This window comes from Pholis gunnellus (genome assembly GCF_910591455.1).
Source record: "Pholis gunnellus genome assembly, chromosome: 5".
Lineage (NCBI taxonomy): Eukaryota > Metazoa > Chordata > Actinopteri > Perciformes > Pholidae > Pholis > Pholis gunnellus.
The window spans coordinates 7,683,596-7,709,838 of record NC_136531.1 but is presented as its reverse complement, the minus strand read 5'-3'; the positions used below and the strand labels follow the sequence as shown (position 1 = coordinate 7,709,838).

At 41.8% G+C, this 26,243-nt stretch overlaps 2 protein-coding genes across 5 annotated transcripts; one reads left to right on the top strand and one right to left on the bottom strand.

The window, feature by feature from the left end:
• Positions 1–322: 322 nt before the first annotated feature.
• pcm1 (pericentriolar material 1) lies at positions 323–20,110 on the top strand. 4 transcript variants are annotated; one of them, XM_079159201.1, is made up of 39 exons: positions 323–459; positions 2,140–2,258; positions 2,369–2,617; positions 3,183–3,509; positions 4,694–4,864; positions 5,490–5,609; positions 5,785–5,971; positions 6,232–6,341; positions 6,610–6,886; positions 6,977–7,127; positions 7,459–7,674; positions 8,264–8,430; positions 8,588–8,811; positions 9,529–9,668; positions 9,800–9,929; positions 10,293–10,463; positions 10,668–10,846; positions 11,453–11,677; positions 11,772–12,075; positions 12,309–12,454; positions 12,555–12,769; positions 13,317–13,497; positions 13,589–13,896; positions 13,988–14,143; positions 14,384–14,440; positions 14,640–14,812; positions 15,348–15,479; positions 16,220–16,349; positions 16,636–16,721; positions 16,912–17,046; positions 17,154–17,357; positions 17,447–17,506; positions 17,597–17,732; positions 18,190–18,338; positions 18,445–18,508; positions 18,620–18,828; positions 19,008–19,100; positions 19,197–19,320; positions 19,487–20,110. In XM_079159201.1, the coding sequence occupies exons 2-39, from the start codon at positions 2,163–2,165 to the stop codon at positions 19,510–19,512; spliced, it is 6,228 nt and encodes a 2,075-aa protein (XP_079015327.1). In that variant the 5' UTR covers positions 323–459; positions 2,140–2,162; the 3' UTR covers positions 19,513–20,110. The 4 variants fall into 4 exon arrangements, with proteins under 4 accessions (XP_079015327.1, XP_079015329.1, XP_079015326.1 ...); XM_079159203.1 differs by having other exon boundaries at positions 10,665–10,846; positions 12,384–12,454; XM_079159200.1 differs by having other exon boundaries at positions 10,665–10,846.
• Positions 20,111–21,223: 1,113 nt separating this feature from the next.
• LOC306696676 (acid ceramidase-like) lies at positions 21,224–25,587 on the bottom strand. The gene is made up of 14 exons (XM_079160342.1): positions 25,461–25,587; positions 25,290–25,336; positions 24,896–24,986; positions 24,721–24,807; positions 24,405–24,483; positions 24,235–24,309; positions 24,093–24,138; positions 23,852–23,996; positions 23,686–23,740; positions 23,508–23,589; positions 22,801–22,932; positions 22,094–22,217; positions 21,795–21,851; positions 21,224–21,703 (listed from the first exon to the last, which is right to left on the bottom strand). The coding sequence occupies exons 1-14, from the start codon at positions 25,527–25,529 to the stop codon at positions 21,614–21,616; spliced, it is 1,179 nt and encodes a 392-aa protein (XP_079016468.1). The 5' UTR covers positions 25,530–25,587; the 3' UTR covers positions 21,224–21,613.
• Between the last annotated feature and the right edge of the window lie 656 nt (positions 25,588–26,243).

The window sequence follows — 26,243 nt, the reverse complement described above, 5'->3', positions numbered from 1 at the left end:
TGTACAATGATAACCTGTTTGAAATTATTTTAACAATTCCTTTGTTGAATTCTGGAATGTATATGCCTACTCATACATGATTATTATCTGAGTGTTTTTAACCATCTGTAAAAATTACATTAGCTTACATTCAGGTAATCTTGAACCAAGTATCCGATGTTAACATTCCTGCAGAGACACTTCCTCTGGTCGAATATTAGCATGCGCTAATAGCTCAATACTGCCCCCTGCTGCATGGGAGTGTTTATGTCGTAGCTCATGTATACTGCCCCCTGCTGTATGGGAGTGTTTATGTCGGCCAGGATCACATCCATGAGTTGCTGCGTTTTGGGACCTGCAAGACGTTATTATTTATCAAATGGCTTTCACCAGAATCAGAGAGAATTTGTAAAACCTCAGCTGCAGTAAATGAAGTGCTTCCGCTAAGGAACGACATTTCCTTCACTTTCCCTCTGCATGGTAATACCATCGTTCCCTATCTTACATTGTAAGCTAACTTAGCAAGTGCAGTTTTAAATAACATGGAAGCCAGTATTAAACCTGCTGCGTTCGTCGTTAGCTAATGTCAGTGTTTGTTAGTCACGACAGTTTTCAAACCCCTAGCGTAGTAAGATTACTGACGTAAGTCTGAGCCTGAAGTTTATATTCAATGCCGAGATGCTTGTTTGCTTAAACTTTTATCGTGACGTTTAAAGTTAGCTCCGTTGTGAGCAACTGTTCGCAAGCTAGGTATTGTTAGCATTAGCGAGCTAACGTTACCTCAGCTATTTTTTTTGTAACTTTCGCTGCTCATTAGCATAAGGTTTCGTTGATTAACACAACATAACGTAAAGAGTTGTGGTGTTCGATCGATAAGAGAATCGAAGCAACGTCAACTAGCAGGTTAGCTGGTGCACATCGGGGGGTATTGCGTGTTGCCATGGCGATTGTAGGACATAATTAGGTCACCAATGTTGAGCTAGTAAAGTTTCTCCATAAAACAAGTTTGTTTAAGCTAACTATAAAAGCTACATCGGCGATCGCTGCACTTTCTGCCCGTTAAGCTAACATTAGCTCGTGTCCCTTCTGGGAGCAGTTACAGAAGAGCTCGCGCTAACTCGCTCATTGTTTTTCCCCGGGAATCCGAGCGGGCCACACACATAAACCCACCAACGGCAACTAACGGTAACAGAGAGGGCACGAGACAGCAAGTAGTTATATCGTCAACGTAAAACCCACCAACGGCAACTAACGGTAACGGAGAGGGCACGATACAGCCAGTAGTTATACCGGCAACGTACTGATGTTTTCAAGCTGGTCGTGATTGGAGAGTTAACGGTAGTTAACGTTAAAGTTAACGGCTGTTGGTAAGACATGATTAATTAGATGCTTATAGTTCATAAAACCTGTCTGCGTTATTAGCATTAACAGTCATATCAATATGTAACGTATTAACTAGCTAAGTGAACTACTGTTGGCTAAATAACCAATTTCATACGGTTAATTACATTTAAATGTCAAGTTTATAGTCGTTTTTAGGCACTACCTTTATGTTAACTAGTTAGTTAGCGGTAGTTAACGTCAACCTAATGCTAACGTTACTTTATTTTTTCCGTATTTTTCTGAAATTATCTTTTTTTTTTTTGTTCTTTTAATTTATGTTAAGTGTGTGTAACGTGCTTGTTGTCCTGTTGGGTGATCAGTGTCTCTTTTGTTTACAGCAAGCTGTTTCCTTGAATGTGATGTGTCCTTTTCGTGTAATGTTTTTAACATAGACTTGTATAACTTGCTTTTTGTTCTGTATTGTGTATGAAGGCAAATCACTAACAAAATCCGAGAGCGCAAATGAGATCTGCGCGTGCAAATCAAACAGCCGCGCACGTATATTACTTTGATGAGCGCTTTCACATCACTACACTCTCCTTGCGCGAGCAAAATTGCGGCCTGCGAGGAGAAAACCATGCTTTGAGCGCGAGGGGCGTCCCCTAGCTCGCGACTAACATCACCCAAAACGTTTACCTTTTTTTTCTTTTTGACACTAAGTGGGCGGACCAACTCACCATTGTATAACTACATTTAATTGGTTAATTGGATCTCTCAGATCTTGACAGTGATTTGTGCTCATAATTGTGACCCATGTGCATGTTTTGTGAATTCCAGCAAGCTGTAACTAAGTGGGTGTCATGGCTACTGGAGGCACTCCTTTTGATGACGGTGCAGAAGAGCTGCACAACTGGACTGTAACCAATGGAAGTCTGGAGGATAGACTCAACAATCTGGTGAGGGCTCATCAGAACCTCGTAGAAGAAGATTCATCATGTTGCACTGTATCTTATAGACAATATGCATCTGCCCCTATTAATGTAAACATGTATCATAATTATTTCAGGACTGGGGTGTTCAGCAGAAGAAAGCCAAACGATCTTCAGAAAAGAACAAGAAGAAGCTGGCGGCTGCAGTGGTGGAGATCCGCCTGACTAATGATATTTCGCCAGAGTCCACCCCTGGGGCCGGTCGCAGGAGAGCGCGCACTCCTCACTCCTTTCCCCACATCAAATACACCACCCAGATGTCCGTCCCGGACCAGACCGAGCTGGACAAGCTGCGTCAGAGAATCAATTTCAAAGACTTGGATGAGGTGAGAAGCTGCTGTACCATCATTAATTGATTCTGCTCAGTGTGGTCAATATGTTGTTGTTAATTCACATCCCAGGCATACGAGGGTAGAGTTTTTGACAGAAAGTGGCATTGTGTGACATACTGGTAGATAAATAAATATGTGGGGAGTAGCTTAGTCTGTGGACATAAGCTACTGCCCAATGAGCTGATGGTTTGACAAACTCCTAGTCGCATCACTTATTCAGTGATAAAATGCCAATGCATGACCATGATGCACTGGCAGGCAGTAGAAGAAGTGATTGCAGAATATTTTTCATAGTTTGGTATGAGGTTGTTTAGTTGTGGAGTTGAGGGTGTCAGAATGGCAGAGCAGTAACATGTAGATCGTTGTGAAACTCTTCCAAGGTGGACAAAGTTGAAGTCAGAAAGGATTCTGTATCAATGTACTTTTTGACAGAAAAAAAAATTATGTAAACCATTAATTAACAACACCTTCAGTACCTACAGTATATGAGATTTTAAAAGACAATACCCGGAGGCTTGAGTGGTGATTTGTCTGACTTGTATATTCTTTTCTCACTCAGAGGAGCATTGGCAGTGACTCCCAGGGGCGCGCCACAGCTGCCAACAACCAGCGGCAGTTACCTGGAGAGAACAAGAAGTCCTACAACTTCCTCCCTCTGCATGTAAACACTAACAAAAGCAGGGAGCTGCTCCCTCCCTCCTCCTCTGCCCCAGCCACACCAGCTATCACCAAGGAAACTAAGAAGCAGAGCCCAGGACGCAGGGACATGTTAACCCCTGTGGTTCCTACCAAGGAGACTCCGAGGCCCAGCCGTGGTGGCACTGAGAGAGGACCCCTACCTCACAGAGCATACGACAGAGGACAACCCAGAATAGACAGCAGCCAGGTAACGTTTTGTTTTTGATGTTGCCATGGTTTTGGTCAGCTCTCGTCTAACTGCCACTTGATACCTTCTAGACATAAACACACACTTATGTGTACACAATTTGGTGCCAATCCATCAAGTAGATGCTGAGATATTTTACAAGAGAAAAAGTCCCATGATCACTGACGTTAGGATTTCTCCTCTGGGTACCATGAATGTCTCTCCACCTTTCAGCGCTACACCAATGTTCACTTCAGTTTCTGAGAAACTAAACCAAGTGTATGGTCAAATTTATGTTGTTTTTTTCAGAGGGCCTGGAGATGCGCAGCATTTACTTATTTTAGTTGAATCGGCTATAATTTATGTTTTTGCTGTAACAGTGTATTAAAAACGCTGGCAATGTGAAAGGGGTTGCTAGTAGTGATGCACCTACAAATGATTGTCACCTGATTCTGCTGCTCCCCTTTTGGCTTAGTGAGTCTCAGCTCATTGTTTTGTTGTGTTGTCCATAACTTTTCGTTCAAGTTTTGGTTCAATCTCAGACAAGATGTTTTCAGGGAAAAAGCTCTAAAAAGCACCAAACAGCAGAAAGACACAATTAGGGATTAGCTGTTGAGCAAAGTTGAGCTTAACAGCTAAAGAGACAGATCATTGTATGTAGAAACCAGACACGGTGCTAAAAGAGAGAGTGAGTATTGAATGATAGTGTTGCTACGTAACCATTGGTGGTGTGAACATGCAACTATTTGTTAACAAGTTTGCTATATTAAATTGATAGGTGACGACGTTACGTTAACAACTTCCACTGCCCCCAAGTGGCCAGAAAAATCAGGTATTGAAGGTTTAAGTGGACTAATCCTGGTTAGAAAGACCTTATTTCACATTTCATTTAAATGAGTCCCTTTTCACACGTACACTTGCTCGTGTCTTTGTGTCACTGCGCTCCAGGCTACTCTGCGAAACCAGAACTAGGATGAAAGTGAGGGAGAGTTATTGCAGCTGAAACCAGGCTGTATTTAGGGCAATTTATAAATATGCCACCACTGGTGCTCAGTGAGTTCTGTGCCCAACCCCCCTCTGCCCTTATTTAGCCCAATCTGAGGCGTTGCTGCACACGCTCGCTCACCTTTCTTTACTTCTTTTTTTTATCTACTCTTCTGAAACCCACACCCATACACCACCCTCCTCTCGCTGCACGGTGTCAGGTGGTGAGCAAACTGGTACAGATCCGGGAGTACATCAGTAAGGCCAGCTCCATGCGGGATGACCTGGTGGAGAAGAACGATGTGCCGGCCAACGTGGAGCGTCTCTCCCATCTCATCGACCACCTCAAGGAGCAGGAAAGGTCCTATCTACGGTTCCTGCAGAAAATGCTGGTTAGTTTGTCACTTGTTTCCTCGTTATTGTTTTCAAAATGAATCTTGTCCTTTTTCTTTTCTCACGCTGTCAGACATTGTTAATTAAAAGAAAAGTTGTCTTTTGTTGGAAAGCTTGTTTGTTAGCTAATACGCGGTTGAAATCGAACCTGTTAGTGTTGTTATCCTGGCCGCTTGTCACTCATATATTTTGAATGGCTGTCTTTCTCTGTGGCCAACCGTCAAGTCTCATGATGGTAACATTGGGACATTCAGTAGCATGCTACCTTCTACTGCAGGGTGGCTTTGTTATGTGTTCGATATCACTTTGAACTAACTATATAGTCATATTTGCCATAAACAATATTTTTTGTTATGCAGACGGTTAAATTCACTGCGGGGTTTTTGTTTTCCATATTCCCACACATTTAATCAGCTTGAACATGCAGGCATTCTCCTCTATGGAGCATTTTGGGAAACATATGGCATGTTTAATTATTATCAATTACTAAGTAGCTTACCTTAACAATGCCAAACAATTGTTGGACAAAAGATTGTACTGCACACTTGTTTTTTTTTTTTACTTTTCAGTGATTTGAAAAGTAAACGTCTCTTGCTGTTCCTTCCACTCTCTCGCTCTCTCTAGACGCGGGAGGATGACGAGGACGATGTGGGGACCCTGGACTCTGCAGTGGGCTCTGGTTCACTGGCTGAGAGCACTTCTCTTAACATTGAGGTCCGTTCCTCAGATACCTCAAATGCAACGGTGTGTACATTGGTGGAAGCAGGTCTCTGTTGCGTTACACGTAGCCATTATAATTAGTGGGAGGTGATTGTATTTTGTCTTTAAATCCAGACATGAAAATGAAACACGCAGCACTGTTGTTGTGTCTTGGTGAAGTCGGTGTTTGCAATGCTTTTTGTGGATGTGACTTTTGTAGGGCGGCAGGCCAGAAACGGTGCGAGCTGACCAGAAGGAGGAGCTGGAGAATCTGCGTAAGCAGCACGAGCTGCTGAAGAAGATGCTGGAGCAGCAGGAGCAGCTCCGGGCCCTGCAGGGTAGACAGGAAGCACTAATGGCCATGCAGGACAGTGCAGAACACGCACTTGCTGTGATTGAAGACACTGGTTAGATGCACACTAACACAGTCACAGGCCCATTCACAATCAAGTGCAGACCAATAGTTGTTTTGTGTTTCCAGAAGAAAAAGTAGTGCAAATATTGCTTTCCTTCCAGACAGAGATGCATCAATGGCAACTCAGCTGGAAACCTTGTAATCAGAATGTAACTGCAAGAACCAATTTAATTTTGGAAAGCATATTTATACATCATTTAAAATAAATAAACAAATATATGTTGAATTAATTTGACATTGTGTTGTCGTTAGTTGTCACAGAAACCACCGGCAGTGTTTCAGGCCTGAGCATCACATCAGAACTGAATGATGAGTTGAACGATTTGATCCAGCGGTTCCACAACCAGCTACATGATTCTCAGGTACAGCAGACCTACTTAAATAACACCATTACGTCATCTAGAACTGTCTTCTGATTAATACCATATGTTTTAAATGAATATTAATAATGATTACAACATTCTATTAATGTCAGTATGTGGAGATAATTATTTTATGTAATTTGTTGGACATAATCTGTAATGTTGGTTTGACAAGCCATGTCAACTTTGTTATTTCATCAATAAATGTGTTTTTAACTGTTTAATCACACATTTATTGTTCAAATATTCTGTCATTTATGCCTTGTAGACTAAAGCAGTGCCAGACAACCGTCGCCAGGCGGAGAGCCTTTCCCTCTCAAGAGAAGTGTGCTGGTCGAGGGCTCCCCATGCTGTTGGTCCACCTCAACACAGGCCTCTCCTCCACTCTGCATCTGGTCCCCACACTGGTCTAGACACTGGGGCAACAGCCGCCACCAGTGCCAAACTCACTAAGCTCCAAGAGCTCCAAGACAAAAAGCAAACCATGGACAAGATCCTGCAGGAGCTGCATTCCCTCAGAGACCAGACACTTAACAACAACTCGTGTAAGAGTATTTCTGAAGCCTTTTTTTGCTGTAAGCTTGTGGCTTTTTCCCACTATAAAATGTAGATGGACTGTATGTGGTTCCCCTCAGGTCGTGGCTTGTCAACCCAGTGCAGTCTGAGTATGGGAGGATCTTCAGAATGTCCATCTGCTCTCTGCTCTAATGGGGCCTCAGCTTCCACTCCCTTTCATCCTTCCCGCACGCAACACCAGAACAGCTCCAATTCCACAGACAAGCTCAGGTACGTACAAAGACACGCGCCTCTGAAGAGGCAGCTCAGATATCAGCACCAGGGTGTTGTATAGAGTGGGGATGGTGTAGTGACAGAACCTACTGCCTGTGCTTCTGCTCACAAGTTTCATCCTTTGCTAAAGTGGTGTTGAACAAGAGACTCAGCGCCCACCCTGTTTATAGGGGGGCTTTTATGTAGGCGTCTCTGTTCTTGAAAATTAAGTCGAGGAGGGAATTGTGAAGACATTATTTTGGCGTGTCACATAACCGTTTTAATTATTTAGCCTAGTATACGTTTACATTTAATTTGCTCATTGTTTGTTCTTTTCTACTCCCTACAGGAAGCTGAAGGAGGTCCACAAGCGTTTGAATGAGCTGCGGGAACTGGTTCAGTACTACGAGCAGACCTCCGATATGATGGTGGATGCGGTCAATGAGAATGTGAAAGAAGAGGATGATGAGGAAGAGGAGGAGGAAGATGAGACGGAGGATGGTTCTATGTTTGAGGCCATGTTTGACTCTGAGCAGGAGAACCGCCAGCCTGTTACAAACATCAGGTGTGTTTGTTTAACGACCCGCCATCCTGTGTGTTAATTGTTCATTTATCTCTTGTTAAATGCCAAATACTTGGCAAAAATAATTGTCCTTTACCTTCTGTAAAACGGTTTCTAATGTTTTATCAAATGCAAAGCATTTCATTTGAAAAAATCAAAGAAGAAAATTAAAGAAAAGAAAAAAATCAGTGGCTATTTTGATAATCAATTAATTGTTTAAATTAGTTTTCAAGCAAAAAGTCAAACATGTTATAATTTGCTGCGTTTCCTCTTCTTACATTATATTCATTGGTTAGAGAAAACCAGACTTTTGATATCGTCTGCTTGGGCTCTAGGTCATTGTGATTTCTTTTTTTAAACAAAATGATTAATAAATTAATTGATAATGAAAATGATTGTCAGTTGTAGTCCTACATTATTCACATGGTCACCTGTGTTGAAATTGTTACATTGTACGTAAACACCGCCACTGGGAGGATTGGTGGTTGTTGGGCTCAAGTTACAGTATGAAGAGCATTAGGTCACAGTGTGTGCAATTCTGCTACTGGCATTGCGATGTGTCTATAACAGTAACTGCACTTTATGTCTCTAGAAACCCACAGCGCAGTGGGAACTGGACAGACTTGAACAGCCTGATCAACCCGCGCAGTGTCAGGAGCAGTGCCACGAACAACCGTGATGGAAGACTCAACACAGAGTGTGAGATCAACAACCGGTCTGCAGCCAACCTCCGCAGCCTCAACATCCCCTCAGCCATAGGTACACTCGTGCACATGCGTACACACATCCATGTTACAGCTGATGGTAACCTTCCTTTTTGATATTCATTGTTGAAGTTCTGTGTTAATGCAATGTTTAAGGAGGGCGAGACACCCACTTTGAAATGATGTTTGATTTCATCTTTGCTCTCATTTAGAGTGCCAGTACAATAGGGACACACCCTATAATCAGGTGAAGGATGAGGATGAGGATGAAGACGACCTAGATAACGATGAAGGGGCTGTGGCTGCAGACAGTGAGGCGTCGGGTTCTAGTCAAAGAAGCAGTCTGGGAAACAATGGCGGTTTTGCCCAGAAGGTTCATCGGCACACAGCGAAGCAGAAACTCCGGCAGCTTCAGGAGCTGGTGGCCATGGTTCAGGTGAGGCAGACGACAGAACCATAGTAAAGACTCCATAGCAAGACTGTAGGTACTCTTTGATTGACACAGTTAAAGGAGAAGTACCGAACAGCACTCTGCTTTGATGTCTTATTCACCTCTGTCATACTGCTTTGAGATTCTATCACAGTTTCTTTTCTGTGGCCGTTTTGTAGGCTTATCAGTCTCCCTCTTTTCTACTTTTCTCGAGCCTTCCTCATCTGTGTTCATAACCGTAGCGTTCAGCTCTGACTACCACTTCTTTACAGTACTTTGTGAATCTTCAACCCTTACAGCGAATCTAAAACATTCACACAAATCCTCCAACAATAGACGCCGGGTCTATATGAGAGAATTACCCCGACATCTCTGAATCGTTCACTCAATGGCCTCACTGTTGCATTTGATATGACCTCCTTGATTAACAAATTGATTTACATCATAAATGTAATAGGACCTGAAATAGTAGGTTAGTTCTGTGTTGTTGTTTTTTAACTTTCTCTTTTAACTCGCTCTGACATGTTGGATCACATTCACCTTTTTTATGGGAATAGAAAACCCTTAAAACAAATAATGAGCCTTCGACTACAAGGAAAATGTACGACCGTTGTTCTTAAACAGCAGTAAAAGGTTTTTTCCTGTTTTTGTACTTTACAATGTGATGTCTCACTCATATTAAGCTGAACACAGTGTAAAGTGTGTGTTTCTATCTGTGTCCAGAGTGACGACACTGATGGCACAACAGCTAATGAGGATGAAGCTTTACACCAACAGCCAAATAACACCAGAGCTACTGTGGTTGGTGCGTTCAAGGACGGATCTAAACCGAGTCCTCGACTCACACTCTCCAGCAAGGCCAGGTACAGTGCAATGTTTGACTGTTGACGGTCTGTACAGTTGTCCTGAAACATTATTTTGACTGAATGTTTACTTAATCATTGATTCAATAATTATATTCACTTTCATTGCATCCAAACTATTCTGGATGCAGGAAGAAGCTGTATGAGGAGAAGCTGCGTCAGCAGAAGCAGGAGCTTAAGCAGCTCCATGAGGAGCGCCAGAGGCTCACTGAAATCCAAGGCAAGATTCAGGATCTGCAGTGGGCTTGCCCTGACCTCCAGGTATGTTACACACACACACACACACACTCCGGTTTTGCTATGAAGCCGAATCAGTAGGTAGAATTGAAATCAGATTTTAAAACATGTTTAGAAAAAGTGTCAATATTTCAAATAAGGTGTGGACTAAATAATACAAACACCTCTTCGTAAAGAACACCACAAAAAGACCTTAAAGTTGAATAAAGAGTTTAAATAAAAACAGTTTCAACAAAACCTACATGAATGTAGGGTTTATAATACGGCTGCTGTATTAGACTGTATTATGTTTAGCTAGGTATACCTAATAATCTGGCACCTTTTTAAAGGGTTGCATATTTTATTTAGAAACTATACGTTTTTCACTTTTTGCGGTCTCTTTTCTAGTCCTCTGTGTCCAGCACAGTGAGTCAGCAGGGCTTGCTGAGGAAGGTGCCAGTTTCTGCTTCCTCTCCGGCCACTCTCCCGGCTTCCTCCTCCTCTGGACCCCAAACTAACTCGGCCGTGTTAAAACCCACTGCTCCAGAAGCAGCTTCTTCCTCAGTCACTGACAATGAGGTAACAGACTCAAGCTTGTGCACACACACACACACACACACACACACACACACACACACACACACACACACACACACACACACACACACACAGACACACACAGACACATGGCTTCAACTCTTCAAATGTCACAATGAGATCTGTACATTCAGAACCGTACAGATTACCGTTAACTGTTCCCCTCTGGTCTTGTTTGGTCAGCAGCTGTGGTCTGAGATGCGTCGCCACCAGATCTTGCGGGAAGAACTGCGACAGCGCAGAAAGCACCTAGAGTCCCTGATGGCTGAACACCAGAGGCGTAGTGGTCTCAGTGACTCTCCTCGGCGGATGGACGACTCGGAAGGCCTCGCTACACCCTCGCAGCCTGTCAGTAGGGATGAAAGGTAGGAGACGTGCTGCTCTGGGGGCCTGTCTCACCAAGTCCAAGATAGAAGTCAACTAGCTTAGCTGTCTTTAGAGGTGTCACGATTCTCCAAATCCGCAATTTAATTTGACTTTTGAATTTAAGGTCACGATTCGATTGTCAGCACTGACAGCTGTACCATTTGCAAAGATCAACAGGTCATTGGTTTTATGCCCCTGCCACGGTGTCTACCGTCTACAGGCTACCGTAAAATACACCGTGACGTCTCTAAAGTGTTTTACTATTTTTTTTTTTTTTCTCTTATCAGACTCACTTAAGTAGGCAGGGGAAGGAGAACAGAAATACAGGGAGTATTGCAGATCCTATTTTTGACTTCGAAGGTTGAAATGAAAAGCTTATTTAGATAATTTGTATTCCATTTAGAATATAAATTGTGACACCTCTAGTTATAAACCTATTCAGTGTAATAGGAGATCCTTTCAGATGAACAGCAGAGACCCCACAGCAGCCACATTGTACAACATGAGCGCTTATGCTTTGCTAAAACATGTTGTAAGAGCTGTTGTTTGTTTTTTTAGCTGGAGTAGACAACACAATTTGTACCAATTTGCCAATGTGTCTTCAGGACAATGGCTACCTGGGGTTCCACTCCCTGCCACCTTGATGATGATGATGATGATGATGAAGATGATGAAGAAGATAACGATGATGATGAATATCATTCCGAGATGGGTGCAGAGGGGGAAGAGGAGCATGATGAATGTGAAGAAAGCAGCTCTGATGACGACATCCACATATACTCATCCAGTAGGAACCAGTGCTCCTACAGTAACCGGAAGAATCAAGGAAGGTCAGAAGAAGTGGAAGCAGAAGCAATTCTATTGCACTGATATCTATAATCTGTCTTTTAAAATGATGTTCATACTTCATTTTTGTGTTTTTAGCAACCTGAAGCCTCCGCCAGCCTTCTCGGGTGACGGTAGTGGGAATCCATCTCTTCATAACAAGACTCAGGCCAAGCAGCAGCAGCAGCAGCAGCAGCAGCAGCAGCAGCAGCAGCAGTCCAGAACTTTGAACCAGTCCGCGACGAGCCAGCATGGAGCTACACGGCGACAAGAGAACCTGCGCTGGGCCTCTGAGCTCTCCTTCGCCGAGGGCTCGGGTCAGTGGCAGGAACAGGTCAGCCAGCTGCAGAGACAGCTGGACTTCAGCACCAGCATGTGTCAGACACTCCTGCAGGACCAGCAGGTTTGTGGACAGGACAGATACATGCACATACACCGGCATTGACCTTAATAATCGACACAAGCTTGCACTGCATTTGTACACTTTAAGATTCTCTAAGAGAGCTGTGACTTCATTGACAATTTCACTATAACTAAGACTCATAGCTTTCTACCCAGTCTTTGTTTAGGTGTTTTTTTTTACTTTGTCTTATTTGTATTTCAAACAAAAACAAATTCTCTCACCTCCTTCCACAGACACTCTCTTATATGTTGCAAACCCTGCTGACAGGTCAGTACAGTTTGTTACCCAACAACCTGTCATCACCACAGGTCCACCTGGTCATGCACCAGCTCAACCAGTGTTACACCCAGCTGGCTTGGCAGCAAAACAACGTACAAAGGTGAACAAAAAAAGAGTATACAACAGTACACCTCTTGATTTCTATCAAATGGTTCATTTTTAAAAAATATTTTCTCTATTCTGTCATACTTTTCCCTCAGACTAAAGCAGGTCCTTAATGACCTCCTTCGCCAGCAACAGCAGCATCAGCAGGCTTCCTCTTCCACAGCCGGTTGGCAGACACAGAAGCATGGCTCATCCCAGGAGTCCAGCTCCGGCACCTCAGCCTCCCCTGGTGTCTTCCTCCCCTTCTCCTCCACCCTGCATCCTTCAACCAACAACATGTCAACGGCTGCCGTAGCCCCGTTCCCTCCTAGTATGACATGGATATTTTCTAGCTCTTGAGCTTCAAATTCCTAATTCTCACACTAAACATGTCTTGAATTGTGTGCATTAGAAGCAACAGAAAGCTAAATAATCTACATGAGGCTCAAAAGACTTGAGGGTTTACACTGATTATTTTAGACCAACTAAAGATTTTTTGGGGTTATGTGCTAAAAAGCGTCTTCGCTGTTTTAACATCAATGAAAGTTTGACCTTTATTAGGTCATTGCATTTATGAAAATCTTAGCAATGCCTCTGAAATATATGAAAATCAGAATATTCAAGATATTAAATCTAGAAAATGTTTGTGTGCACTGTGCACTGTCTGAACATTGTTTATGCTCTCAATACTGTTAGGAGTAATCTTCTTCAGTGAGCACCATTTGAATTTGAAGTTAGTTATAGATTTTGAAGTGATTCGCTCGGGTAGAAATGAAAGGCCGAACATCCTGCTGTCATGATTTAATTGATTCTTTGGACCATTAGCTCTTCCACATGTGCAAATTAATTTTCTTTTAATCTTTTTTTTCACTCTGCAGGCTTTAATTTATATCCACTCTTCCCGGCTACTATGGGCGAGTTCCCTCAGGGTGCAGCAAGTCAGGCGACCCCTGACCACCCAAAGCAGCCGTTAGACCCCAACACCTCGATTAAAACAGAGTACATGAGTTTCCCTCCTCCACTGCAGCGCTCTCCTCTTAACACCACCACAGATAGAGGGTACGTCCATCATTTCTGCCTGAGAGGTAATTTACATCTATTCATGTGGACATTATTGTTCATGTATTTATTTTCCGTGTGACCCCTTTAGACCGTCTGGCTGGCATAAAACCGCCTACGCAAACAACACCGTCCAGCATCACCGATCCAAAGCCGAGCCCCAAGAGTCTCCCTCCTCCTCCGCCTATGCCAGCCGCCACCCCAGACCTCAAGAATTCGACCGGGCATCACAGGAAAGCTTCAGCAGCATGCCTGATCCTGTTGATCCCACCACCATCACGAAGACTTTTAAGGCCGGGCGCAAGGCCTCTGCACAAGCCAACCTGGCCTCACGAAGCAAGATGCCCAATTCTAAGAGTCGTCGCAGGAGGAGCAGAGGGCACAACAAGAACAGTGATGGTACCAAAATTGAGCTGAATCTTCTGTTTTATTTGCTGACAAAGACTTGATGAGGAAAATCTCATCAGTGTTTTTCATGTATTTCTTTCAGGCCATGAGAGTGATTGCAGCACTGCAGACTTTGTCCAGAAGAGGGCAGCCCTGTCCCATCAGAAGGATCAGAATAAGAGTCTGCTGGACAAGCTGACTCGGGAGAAACTTGACAGCAAAACTAAGCCTGGAAACAAACCAAACGACTTCTCTTCTGGTGCGGGTCAAGCTGCTTGTAGTGACAGTTATGCACACACGTCCACCCTCTTCTGTCTGTGTTTTTTGTTTTTATTTATTTACATTTATTGTCTGTATCAGGCTTATTTTCCGTCAGTTTTATTTATTTTTTTGTACATCTTGTCCTTCACTATTTTTTTGCACATTCATCATGACCTCGTGTTTCATTTTAATTTTGGGTTAATTTACTTTGTGTCACTTTAATTTATCTCACTCGCAGCATATGCTTGGAGAACACCCTTCCTCTCTAACAGAATTGCATGCACAGAAGCACCAGGTAAACTCACAATGCAACCCAAAGCATCATGTGGTTATTATATCACCTAAACATCCCATGTATGTTCTGTTTTTGCCTTAACCTAAACCAAAGCTTCTAAGTTTGAGAACAGACTATTGTTTTTTTGTTTTTTTTACTAATTAATGAGGTTATGCAAGTATCCACTCAAATCTCATGCTGGCATATCTTGAACCTGTAGATGCAAGCAGCGACTTCTCACTGTTCGAGGCACTGAGGGAGACCATCTACTCTGAGGTGGCTACTTTAATATCCCAGAACGAGTCCCGCCCCCACTTTCTCATTGAGCTCTTCCATGAGCTGCAATTGCTCAACACCGACTACTTACGGCAAAGGGCACTGTATTCGCTACAGGTACGTACAGACACATGTAGCCGTTGTATGTAGCATGTATGGATACACCCTCTGTAAGATACTCGGGGCCCAGAGAATATGGGGTGAGTTCTTGTCTGGGCTCTAGATCAGAATAGTTGTTTGGCAGATTATCTGATCATGTGACTGGTTATTGATAAGATTTATCTCTCAGACTATTTTCAGACATAATTAGGGCTGTCTCGACCATTTTAAACCTTTTGAGACTTGATATTTGAGCGAGTTTGGGTCCAGAGGTCCAGAAACACTTCTTAAACCATACAGATAAATAAGAGATCAGAAGAGTTAGAGAAATCATGATAAATGAGTTTCCTCTTTCATTCTACCAGTCATTTTGTGTGAGTGTGTATGTGAGGTAATTTATAGTTTCTTTGTTTGTGTATTTCAATCAGAAATCAATTCAATCAGTGTATTTTAATCGGCCAGAATTCCACATCTCCTATAATCTGAGCCGTAAATATATATATACAATGTCCCCCTGAGAAATGACAATGGTATCTCCCTGTGTTTCCTCCAGGATATAGTGACCAGACACCTGTCAGAGAAGAGTGCAGCCGAGGACCAGTTGCCCCTTCTTGGCCCTGTGGTGTGGGCTGCAGGCTCTCAGTCTGAGCTCACACCCAGTGAGAGTTTAGCAACCAGTGATGCAGTAAGAGACACATTTTTGCTTCCCAGTGGGGCATTCTCGCACGTTTCTAATGTTTGTTCTCTTTTATTTTAATTTGTCACTCCATAGTGAGGTATCTACCAGTACTGAAGTATTTCTCTCAAACCTCCCCTTACTCTTTTTTTTTTTTTAAATCACTTTTACTTGCTTCCTCTTCTATATTTCACATCTTTCATTAGTTTCTCTCTCAGCCTTGTCCCCTTTCATCCTTCCCCCGCCTTGTCTCTTTTCATCCTTCCATGTCTCTCTTTATTCTCTGTTTTTAATTTCCCCTCCCACCATCTTCATTGTCTTTGAATTTAACTTGACAGCAAGACTTCAGAAACCAGTCTGTAAAAACGAATGACCATCATCTCTCCACGTCTCTTTTGCCAGATCAGACATGTGTTCTTTGTTCTGGGCCAAGGTCCCCAGAGTTACACTAATTGGATGCCAGGCCTTTTTTTTCTGTCTAAATAATGCCTTTGTTCAAGAATGATGGATGAAATTTCTAATTCTGCAAGTTAGGAGAATGACAAGAGACGCCACCATTGCTGTTAATACTATATGCTGGAAATCTTAGGGGGACATTCTGCTGATTTTAATGTGGATCTGTGAGGAATTATCGATTCTTCTATAATCCAAACAATTGGGGTTAAAAACCTTTTTGGTTTAGGAAATGTCCGATATATACAGAGAGAGTCCCTCTTAACAGGATCTTTACCCTGTTTTTTTTTTTTCAGGAAGTTGTGGAGAAAAACCTGAGGCTCACACAGGATATGATGAAGAAGAGGGATGATGCAGAATCTGTGGGCAATGACAGCACCATGTCAACCTCCTCCAACCTGGAACCGTTTGCTTGCGATGACTTGGGTATAGTTACTGTGTGCATGTAGAAACTATTTGGGACTGAAGCTTTAAAACAGTTTATCTTAAACCGTTCTCACATCCTGGTGTTCAGCGTGTGTGCTGGTCTCATGATCAACATTACATGGTCAGACTAAAGACTGTCACCTTTCAGAGGAAGACTCAATCATATAAGCCTGCCTGAGTACACCACGTGCCAAGACGCATAGCAACACAATCACTGTCTTTTACGTTGCTGTTGCAGTTTTGCAGAATTTTTTTAATACAATTAATTGTGTCGGTCTGTGTGCAGGAGGTGCAGCTGGTGATGTGCACGACACCCAGCAGTTGGACCGTCGGATCAAAGCCATCATTACAGAAGTCATTCCTTTCCTGAAGGTAGGACGATACGGAGAATGTGTTGGAAATGAACATTCATGAATATCCTGTACTTGAACTGAACTACTAAACGTAAAAGGGTGCTTGTTAATCATTAGTCAGCAAAGGTTTTCAGGCTCAAATTGAATGTCATCAGCGCCGTGTTTCAAGAGTTAAAACATTCTGTGATGTTCCTGTTTTCTTTCATTAGGAGAACATAGATGAGGTGTGCTCCATCCAGCTGTTGACATCTGTGCGGCGCATGGTCCTTACTCACACCCAACTGAATGATGAAGACAAGGAGTTTGTACGCTTTCTACACAGACAGCTGGGAGGCATTCTGCAGGTATGACCGGGCCGACAGCAGTCTATTCAGGTGCCGGTGACACAAGTTTAAGCATCTGAAATGAAGAACAGCCGTTCTGATATTCTCACTCTTGTGTCTTGCTCCAGGACTCTCTTAGTCAATTTGTGGGCCGTACTCTGAAGGACTGTGGGGAGGATCTTCTGGTGGAGATCTCAGACATCCTCTTAAATGAACTCGCCTTGTATCGGTTCATGCAGTATTTTGACGACAGCCGCAGCATTGCCCTGGCAACCCAACATAAATATAAGAAGAGGACTGAGCAACCCAGTAGAGCAAAGCACGGTCTCAGGGTAAGTTGTTTTTTGGTGATATGAATTAACACTGTAGCACAGCCGTTTGTTTGATCGAGACTAATTCAACCTTTTATGTTAATGAATAGGAAAATGCAGACGCTGGTGGTGTTAAATCAACTTCTCCAGCCTACACAGACGAAGACAAGGTCAGTCGTTTTAACACCGATAATGAAAGTGTCAATACCACCTAAGGTCCCCAGTAATCTGTTACAATAATGTCCCTCTTGTTCTTCCAGGACCAAGATGAGGCTGAGCAGGAAAGTACCCTGCAGGAGCTTTACCTGCAAACAGAGAGGAAGAACAGCAGGAGCAGTGAAGCTTCAGAGGTGGAAGAGGAGGAAGAGGATGGACAGGGAATCCCTCTGTCAATCAGTAAGTGAAAGTATTTAAAAGGGCCCCTTGGTATCATTTAGTGAAGAAACAACCCCCTAAAAGAAAGCCAAAATGCAATATAATCTTTCATGTTAAATCTGACATTTTGTATGTATTGTGTATACGCCTAGACATCATTGGCACATTAGTTGTGCCACTACTAGCTCAGGCTAATTGACTCCCACTCACTTCTAAATGCCATAACAAAGTCAACTCATGCCTTCTGGTTATGTGGTAATCCATCACTGTCAGTGAATCAGGATGTAATAATAGTGGTGTAGTAAAACAGTTCTGCAGGAAATTAGTGAAGATTCATGCTAAAAGCTTTAATGTTTTTCTGCCTAAATGCTATTTAATGTGTATATATATATATATATATATACACACACATACATGCGTGCATTGATGTAACACATGTACCTGTACGTGTCATTCTCGTGTGTTGTCTTTCTCTCAGGTCTGTCTAAAGCAGAGACGCAGGCCCTGACAAACTACGGCAGTGGAGAGGATGAGAACGATGAGGAGGAACTGGAGGAGTTTGAAGCTGGACCTGTTGATGTCCAAACATCCTTGCAGGCTTCTGCTGATGGACAGGTGGAGCAGGAGGTCAGTGTTACTTGTGCCGCACAGGTATTATGTTATAAACAACCATGACTTGTATTTTTTAACATACTGTTCTTAGTCTGACCCGTCGAATTGTTTCGCGCTTCAGGTGACGACACACAGCGAAACCCAGGCGACCGAACAGAGGAGCTCAGGTTATGATGATGACGCTGGTGAGGCCCTCCGTGATATTTTCACTGGGAATTTAAACTGGCTTTTGTCTGATAGAAATCTTGTATTTTTTTTTTTTTAATCAAATCTAATCACATTAACGTTGATTTTAGATATCAACAAGTCGGTTGGTGCTGTGGACCCCACAGTAGAGGACCCTGACATGGCGGAGTGCCAGAGTCCTAAAGAGGACAGAGACGCTGGGAACGCTGCTGCCTCAGAAGGAAGCTCCCATGAAGTCTCTCATGATCAGGACGTCCTCAAGGAGCCAAACACCACGAGCAGCCCCGACACAGACTCTCCCGTCATGATCAATGTAGATGTAAGTTCAAGGCTGAAGATGTTTAGTTTAATAAAAGAAATGTGCTCAGGATACGTGTCCAATCGTCAGGTTTTACCCATTTAGTCTGTGGAATGACATCACTATTACTCAATAGTATCACTACAAACGTTGCTATTCATTGTGGCTGTGTACTGATTCTACCAATGTTGTTGATGCAGGAGATGGGTTCAGGTAACACCAGTCAGAAATCTGATGAAGACGACTTTGTGAAGGTGGAAGATTTGCCATTGCAGCTGACTGTCATGTGTGAGGTGTGTAACAGCGAACAAATGAAACGCGTGTATAACACTTTCTATAAGCTATTAATACCATTTTATCTAATGATATCCTCTGTGCTGTGACATTAGGAGGAACTACAGATGAGAATAGTGGAGGAGCAGCAGAACAACAGTCTCTCTGTAGAGATCCTCAATGGAAACACTGAATCGCTGACTGGGCTGGTGGGAAATGCACAGGCACTGAAGGAACCAGGTATGGAGGACAGCTTTGTTTGTTTAGCTGCCAAATACCCTGCAATAGCTAAGACACTGTTTCTTGTCCTCATCTGTACATCCATACAGGAATGATCTGCTGTACCTTAACTAATAGTCCATCCCTTTTAGAGTAATTTTGTGTTTTTTCCTTTGTTTCTTTTCAGACACTGTTGGTGCCCAGAGTGTGTAAAGATTTATACCAATGTCTCAAAATCTACTGTTTTTAGCAACACTATGATTGCACCCTCAATCTGCTCTGGATGTATGATTGTTGATTCTTTATCTGCTAGTTTAAAGGAGCAAAGGCTCATTTTATTCCTGAATGTTTAATGTGATTAATGGGTAATCTGGGGAGGGCTTGTCTTTATGCTGCTGATTGATGACAGTCGAGCCGCTGTCTGAGTCTTTATAGTCCTGAAACTCTCGGTCAGATTCGCCTTAGTCTCCTTCTTGGTTCTGGGATCAGTTTAACATGAGTTGTGATTTTATTATTATTGTTTTATTTGTCTTGGCCTTATTGTTACACAGCTCGTCTACACTGCACTCGATTCCTAGTTATATGGAGATTCCAGTAGGATGGAAGTTCAGTGCAGGCTGACTGACTTAGCTCATGGTTTCTCGAGCTTGAACACTTTTTCCATTATATCAGAGCTCAAAGCTCAGATTTAACTTTTATCCCTTCACACACATCTTTATATACTGTTCTGTTAATGTTTAGTCTCCATTGATTTTCGTGTAATTAAAATGTTGACGACAGTAATACGTTTTAAATAATAAAATGCTTGAACTTTAAAAACATGGTGTGTTGGCACGTTTCGTACATCAGTGTTTATGTATTAACCATTTAGGCCTTGCCAACGCTGTAGTGTTATGCCTTTCTTCAGCAGCTTAATATCAGACCTACTGTTAAAATAATGTTATCACTGTGGTTTACACTACTGCACAATACTTATAGAAAATAGATCTGATTAGTCAATCAATTGACAAACACTTAATCTGCAACAATTTCAAGAATCTATTAATCATTTCAGTCACAAATGCAAAATATTATTTGGTTCCAGCCTCTAAAATGTGTGGATTTGCAGATGTCCTTTGCTCTACATCAGTCATAGTATAGTACAGTATGTCGAAAAGTCATAAAATAGGATGTCAAAAAAAGTCGTATAGTAAGTTGATGCGTTTTTAAAAATGCATAGTATAGTATTTCAAAAAAGTCACAAAAAAAACTATAGTATGAAAAAATCACAAAATAGTGAGTGTGTCCAAGAAAGTCTGTAAAGTACTATTGTCAAAGAAAGTTATTAAATACCAAAAAAGTGTCGAAAAAAGTATGCCATAGAAAAACCAAGGTATAGTATGTCAAAAAAAATCATAGTATAGTAGGTCATCGCCAAGTATGTCAAAATGATGGTATACTATATCAAAAAGGCAGTGTATAGTATGACAAAAAAGTGATAAAAGCTGCAGTACATGTCAAATAGGTCAGTCAGAACATTTAGGCTATGACTGTTGCCTAAAGCTTTACAGAAAACTGGTTAAGTAAAAAAAAAAAGAGGCCAATTATATTGTCACAAAGTCACAGTACACTACGTCAAAGAGTCCTAGTATAGTATGACAACAAAAGTCCCAAAAAAAGTGATAAATGTATATCAAAAAAGTCAGAATCAGAAAACACGAGTAGAACCTTTAATTTGGGAATATTTTTTATTAACCATCTAAAACAGAGTGGTGCGCTATGAGGCAGATTAGTCAGTATCAGTGCGTTAAGAGGTCATGTGGTGAGACAGTTCCTGTAAGTTACGTAACCGCTCGTGACATTTTGACCTGCAACCCGGATTAAAAAAAAAACAAGAAAACTAAAGCAGGGCCACAGTGTGGAGGCACAACATGGTGAGTGTGGGAAGATCTTTAGAAATTTAACATAAATCGAACAATATTTTGCATTAATTTAAATACACACAAGCATTCATCTCAGGGGTCCCTTTGTTGAGATCCACTGCTGGACTCAATAACACAAACATGATTACAGTAAAAATAACAGGGAATTTACAAGTTTGATTCACTTTTGTCAGTTTCCCTCATGTAAGATAAAAGTATGATTTAGTATTCACATCAAAGTATTATTGATTTGACTGAAAAACAAACTTTGGTTCAGGTGATTTGGTAGCTGTGCAAACAGTCAAAGAGGAACAACCTCACTTCTGTTCCACGATCAGCAACGCTCGTCTCCATCACTGCGTCTCCATGCAGGTAGGCATTTACAAACTGATCAGGGTTCAGAAGTTGGGCCGTTACCAGGGCATGCAGGGGTTTGGGCAGTCGCGGATATACGACTCCAGTTTTCCCTCAGACACTTGCATCAGTGTGGTGTATGTAGTCAACTGTGAAAACACAGCAAGAACAACTTACTTACACTGAACAAATATGACATACTTTCAATTAATAAATACAAGCGGACATTAAAGGACTCACCTTGTTCAGCATTGGTTTGGTTGAAAGGACATCATAAATGGTCTTCAGTGAGATGTTCTAAAAGAAAAGAGATCAAAGGCGTCTTACCACTTTGAGTTTAGGCCTGAAGTACAATTTGTGACGAGTTACATTCCCGTTCATCACATGGCTGAGCTTTAAATACATCTGAAAACATTCACATCCTCTAAATCAAATGGTTTTACTTTTAACCGAGTATTTCTACATTGTGGTATTGTTGCTTTTACTTTTGAAGAGTAAAAGATCTGAATACTTCTTCCACATGTGTCATCAGTACTCACCGTCTGTGTGGTCTGGTTCATGCACTTTATGGCAGGAGTTCTGCGATCATCCAGGAAAAAAGGCTCCTTCCAGTGATCGTAGTTTGTCTCCAGGACATACCACCGGCCCATCTTCAGGTCCATCCTGAAATACAGGAATCAAATATTAAAAAAAAAAAAAAACACATCATGTGACATGCTGCTACACTAAGCAAACAACTTGTGAAATAAGAGTTTAATCAGATGACCTGAAACCAAAGCGGTCACCAGTTCTTAGCTCAGCAAGATGTGTTTCACAAGAAAACCAGGAGAAAAGCTGAGTCACTGCGACGCTAGCAGCAAACATTAGGCGGTTCCACACAAAGGGGCAGGTCAGCTACATCTCCAGATAAAATCATTGGAATTTTGTAGGTTAGAGTGTTTTTGATTTGCTCAGGACTGTGTGATAAATCAGTTATTATTAATCCAAACACACAGTGATTAAGCATGTAAAAACTAAACCACGGACATTTCAACATCCAGGAACGCAAACGTACTGTATTGTATTGTTGACATTGAATCTGGATCTGTCTGTGTTATTGAATTTTAAATTGTATACGTTTACAAATAGATTGTGTGTCCATGGAGAACTCTGTGCTGCTACTCCTAAGGGAGACAATAAAGGCTAATCTAATCTAAAATGCTAATCTAATCTGCTATAGAAGCACAGAATAAACTCCAGTACTTACTCCAAGACATCGATACTGAGCAGTCTGGACCTGGTGATGATGCAGCCCTGGCCTGTCTGGTTCCCTCCAAGGATGAAGTAAGCTGGAGCCAGCAGCTTGGTCCGCGCCAGCAGAGTTTTGGCTTCCTCGTAGCTGGTGAGAACGAGATCACACTCATTGTTGGTACAGAGACATGTTCGCTTGACCGAGAGAGGCAGCATTCAGGTTTTATGAATCACAAATCTGAACCCAGAAAAAAAATATATGAAGTCTGCTGTCTTTTAAAAAAAAAAATCATAGCTTTAAACTTCTGCCACTGCCTTTTATCCCTCAATTATGGACAATTCATTCATATATTGAACGGTATTGTAAGTACACTCTAGTCTCCCGATTCTTCTTTTTATATATACACACACACTATCTTTTATATTGTCTTGTGTTTGTCTCAATATTGTTTTATTTCTTATGTAAAGCCTTGTCATTAAACATGTAAAATCCAAATAAACGTGTCTTGAAACAGATGACATTATATTGTTCAGATGCTAAAACGTTACCCTGTGGAGCTTTGATTACGGAACATAACTGCCATCAGACATAGACATAGACGAGTCACATGTGTTGAGCTAGACCACAAGATACAAATTAAACAGGGGACCTGCTCTTAGAATCAACACCAATGGCCAAAAACTCCACGATGTACCTTTAAATATCCCAAGAGGAAAGAATACCTGTTTGCGTTTTCTAGAACGGAGCGAGTGAGGAAGCTCATCCACATCCCATCTCTCTTCCCCAAGATCCACTCCAGGATTCCTGTATGTGAACAGATGCCAGACAGGTAGTCACAATAAGAGAGCGCGTCTCTAATGGAAGCACAAATGGTTCTAAGAAAAACTGATCTTCACTCACCGATGTATCCTCCATCGAGGCTGAAGCGCTCATTCATAGTCAGAGAGAATATGTTCTAGGAGAACGAGGGGAGAAGACTTTCTTACATCCACAAGAAGTATCAACAACTCAACAGCTTTAACGGGTGTTAACAATGTTTAATGCTGATTGAAGCACGTCGACTTACAGGCTTGATGCCAGTCAGCATGCCAACATATCCAGCGAAGTTTGTAGACTTAAAGAGAGTCTGGTTATTTCTCTTGAAGTCTAGGTTTACCACCAGAGGCTTCAGCTTCTCACTAATGATCCACGACTTGTTTTTCACATCCCAGCTGTGAAGATGAAGGACAATTCATGAGATGTTCTTTAGCCGAATCTGAGTCAAGACTATCAAGCTTCAAAATTGTGATTTTGGGGTAATTTCTTACCCCATAAATAATCCAAAATCCAGATTTCTACCATGGAACAGGTTACCTGTAAGAGTGTAAAGCAACAGAAGCATTTCAGTATTGATGTACTGTGATTTTAAAGTCAATTAATTAATCAATCTGATTCTGGACGATGACCCACCCTTATCGTCTTCTGCAACAACTGATGTGCACACAGTGAACACCTCATAGAAGATGTTGAACAGGACGACCTCACCTAGATTATAAAAAGGAAGACAGACGATTTCAATAATAGGGCAGAGGTCAATGGAACAATTTAAAAAAACATTTATAGGGATTTTGTTTTCTTACCAAGAGGAATCCCTGAAACGGCCGCAATTCCTTTGATTTCCTCACCGAAAGGGTTTGGGAGTGTATCCACCATCAACGGCTGCAGAACAGTATACAAAGCAATCAAGAAGCCTTCAATGGCAATACAACTATGGCAGTCATTGTAAGGAAAACAGAGGAGAGACAGAGAGAGAGACAGAGACAGAGACAGAGACAGAGACAGAGACAGAGACAGAGACAGAGAGAGAGAGAGAGAGAGAGAGAGAGAGAGAGAGAGAGAGAGAGACACACACACACAGACACACAGAGAGACAAAGAGAGAGAGACAGACACTCACCAGCGTAATGTCAACGAGCTCAATCAGCCTTCCACTGGGAACAAACGCGTTGGCCAAGTCTCTGATGGCCTGAATCATATTGACCAGCTTCAAAGAAAAAGATCAGGAGTAAAATAAATAAATAAAAAAGGCGATATTTCTGTGAGGCTAGTTTAAAGTACTTCTTCGTTCTCACATCAGTTTTTTTGTCAGTAATTAGAGCCGTCCATCTCTCGCTGGGCGGTGAGTCCAGGTCCACTGTGTACCAACGGACCGTTCCTCTGAACCTGAGTAGGAAGGAAATGATAACAACCGATCATCACTGACTAGAGGTGATTTTTATTCATGCATTTTGAATTAACTTCAGATTTAATGCCACTGGAGTTGTACTATAATGCAACGGCTGAGGCCATTCTGGCTAATTCCCTCTCAAGTAAATCACATTTTAATTAAATTACTCCAGAAAACTACAGCAGGAAAACAACATATCTACCAAGTGAAGGTAGCAGAGTTCAGGTATGAGGAGTTACACAACACATCCGTCATCAGCCAACTCGTTAAAATGACTTTTAAACACGTATGTTACTCACGTGGGGCCCGTCGGTGGATACATGTCTGCACGACAGTCTTCTGTATACTGTAGATACATAGACATGTTTGTGTGTGACTTCAGAGTAAAACAGATCAACGCAGCTCAACGTGGCTTTTTTTTAAATCTAACATGTTAAACAGCATAATGTTTACGCAGAAATGTCGCTTACCGGTGGGATGAACTGTGTCGATGTAGCGGAAAATAAAGCCGCTACGATTATTAACACATAGAGAGACATTTTTGGAGGATTTCACTCCAACTGTTGCTCCTCCAAGAGCCTGCTGCTGTTTACCGCGTGACAGGGAAACTGACTGATATGCGAAGGGAAACCGGAAGTTCTGTAGCGGCATAAAACGCTTTTGTACAAATAAATATAAATATGTTATCATACACATGAGTGCTTATTCATATACGTTTTCAAAGAAATTAAATATTAAAAAAATTCCGTTCCTTTTATTTGCCATAAAAGCAAGAACCTCCGAAAACATAGTGAGGAAGTGATACAAAAACACCCCCTCGAAAGAGATCCCCAGTGGTAGTGTCCATGCGGAAGTGAAAATACATAACATGACCAACTGCGATGGTAAGAATCACAACAATACAATCTATAGAGACAGAAAGAAGACATATAATGACAATTGTAAACTAATCACATAAATCATTGTGTGGTCAGCCAGATATACTGTGTGTGCTCACATAAACATACAAACCAGTGTTGGAAAGTAACTAAGTACATTTACTGAAGGGCTGTAACGTTACTTCAGTACAATATTGTGGGAATTTGCTTATTTCCATGTATGCTTCTTCAGACTACTCCACTATATTGCAGCGAGAAACATTGCACTTTTTACTCCACTACATTTATTTGACAGAATTAGTTACTAGTTACTTTTTTTCAGATGAAGATTTTTCATAAAGCATAATAATCAAATTAAATACAATACCTTCGCGA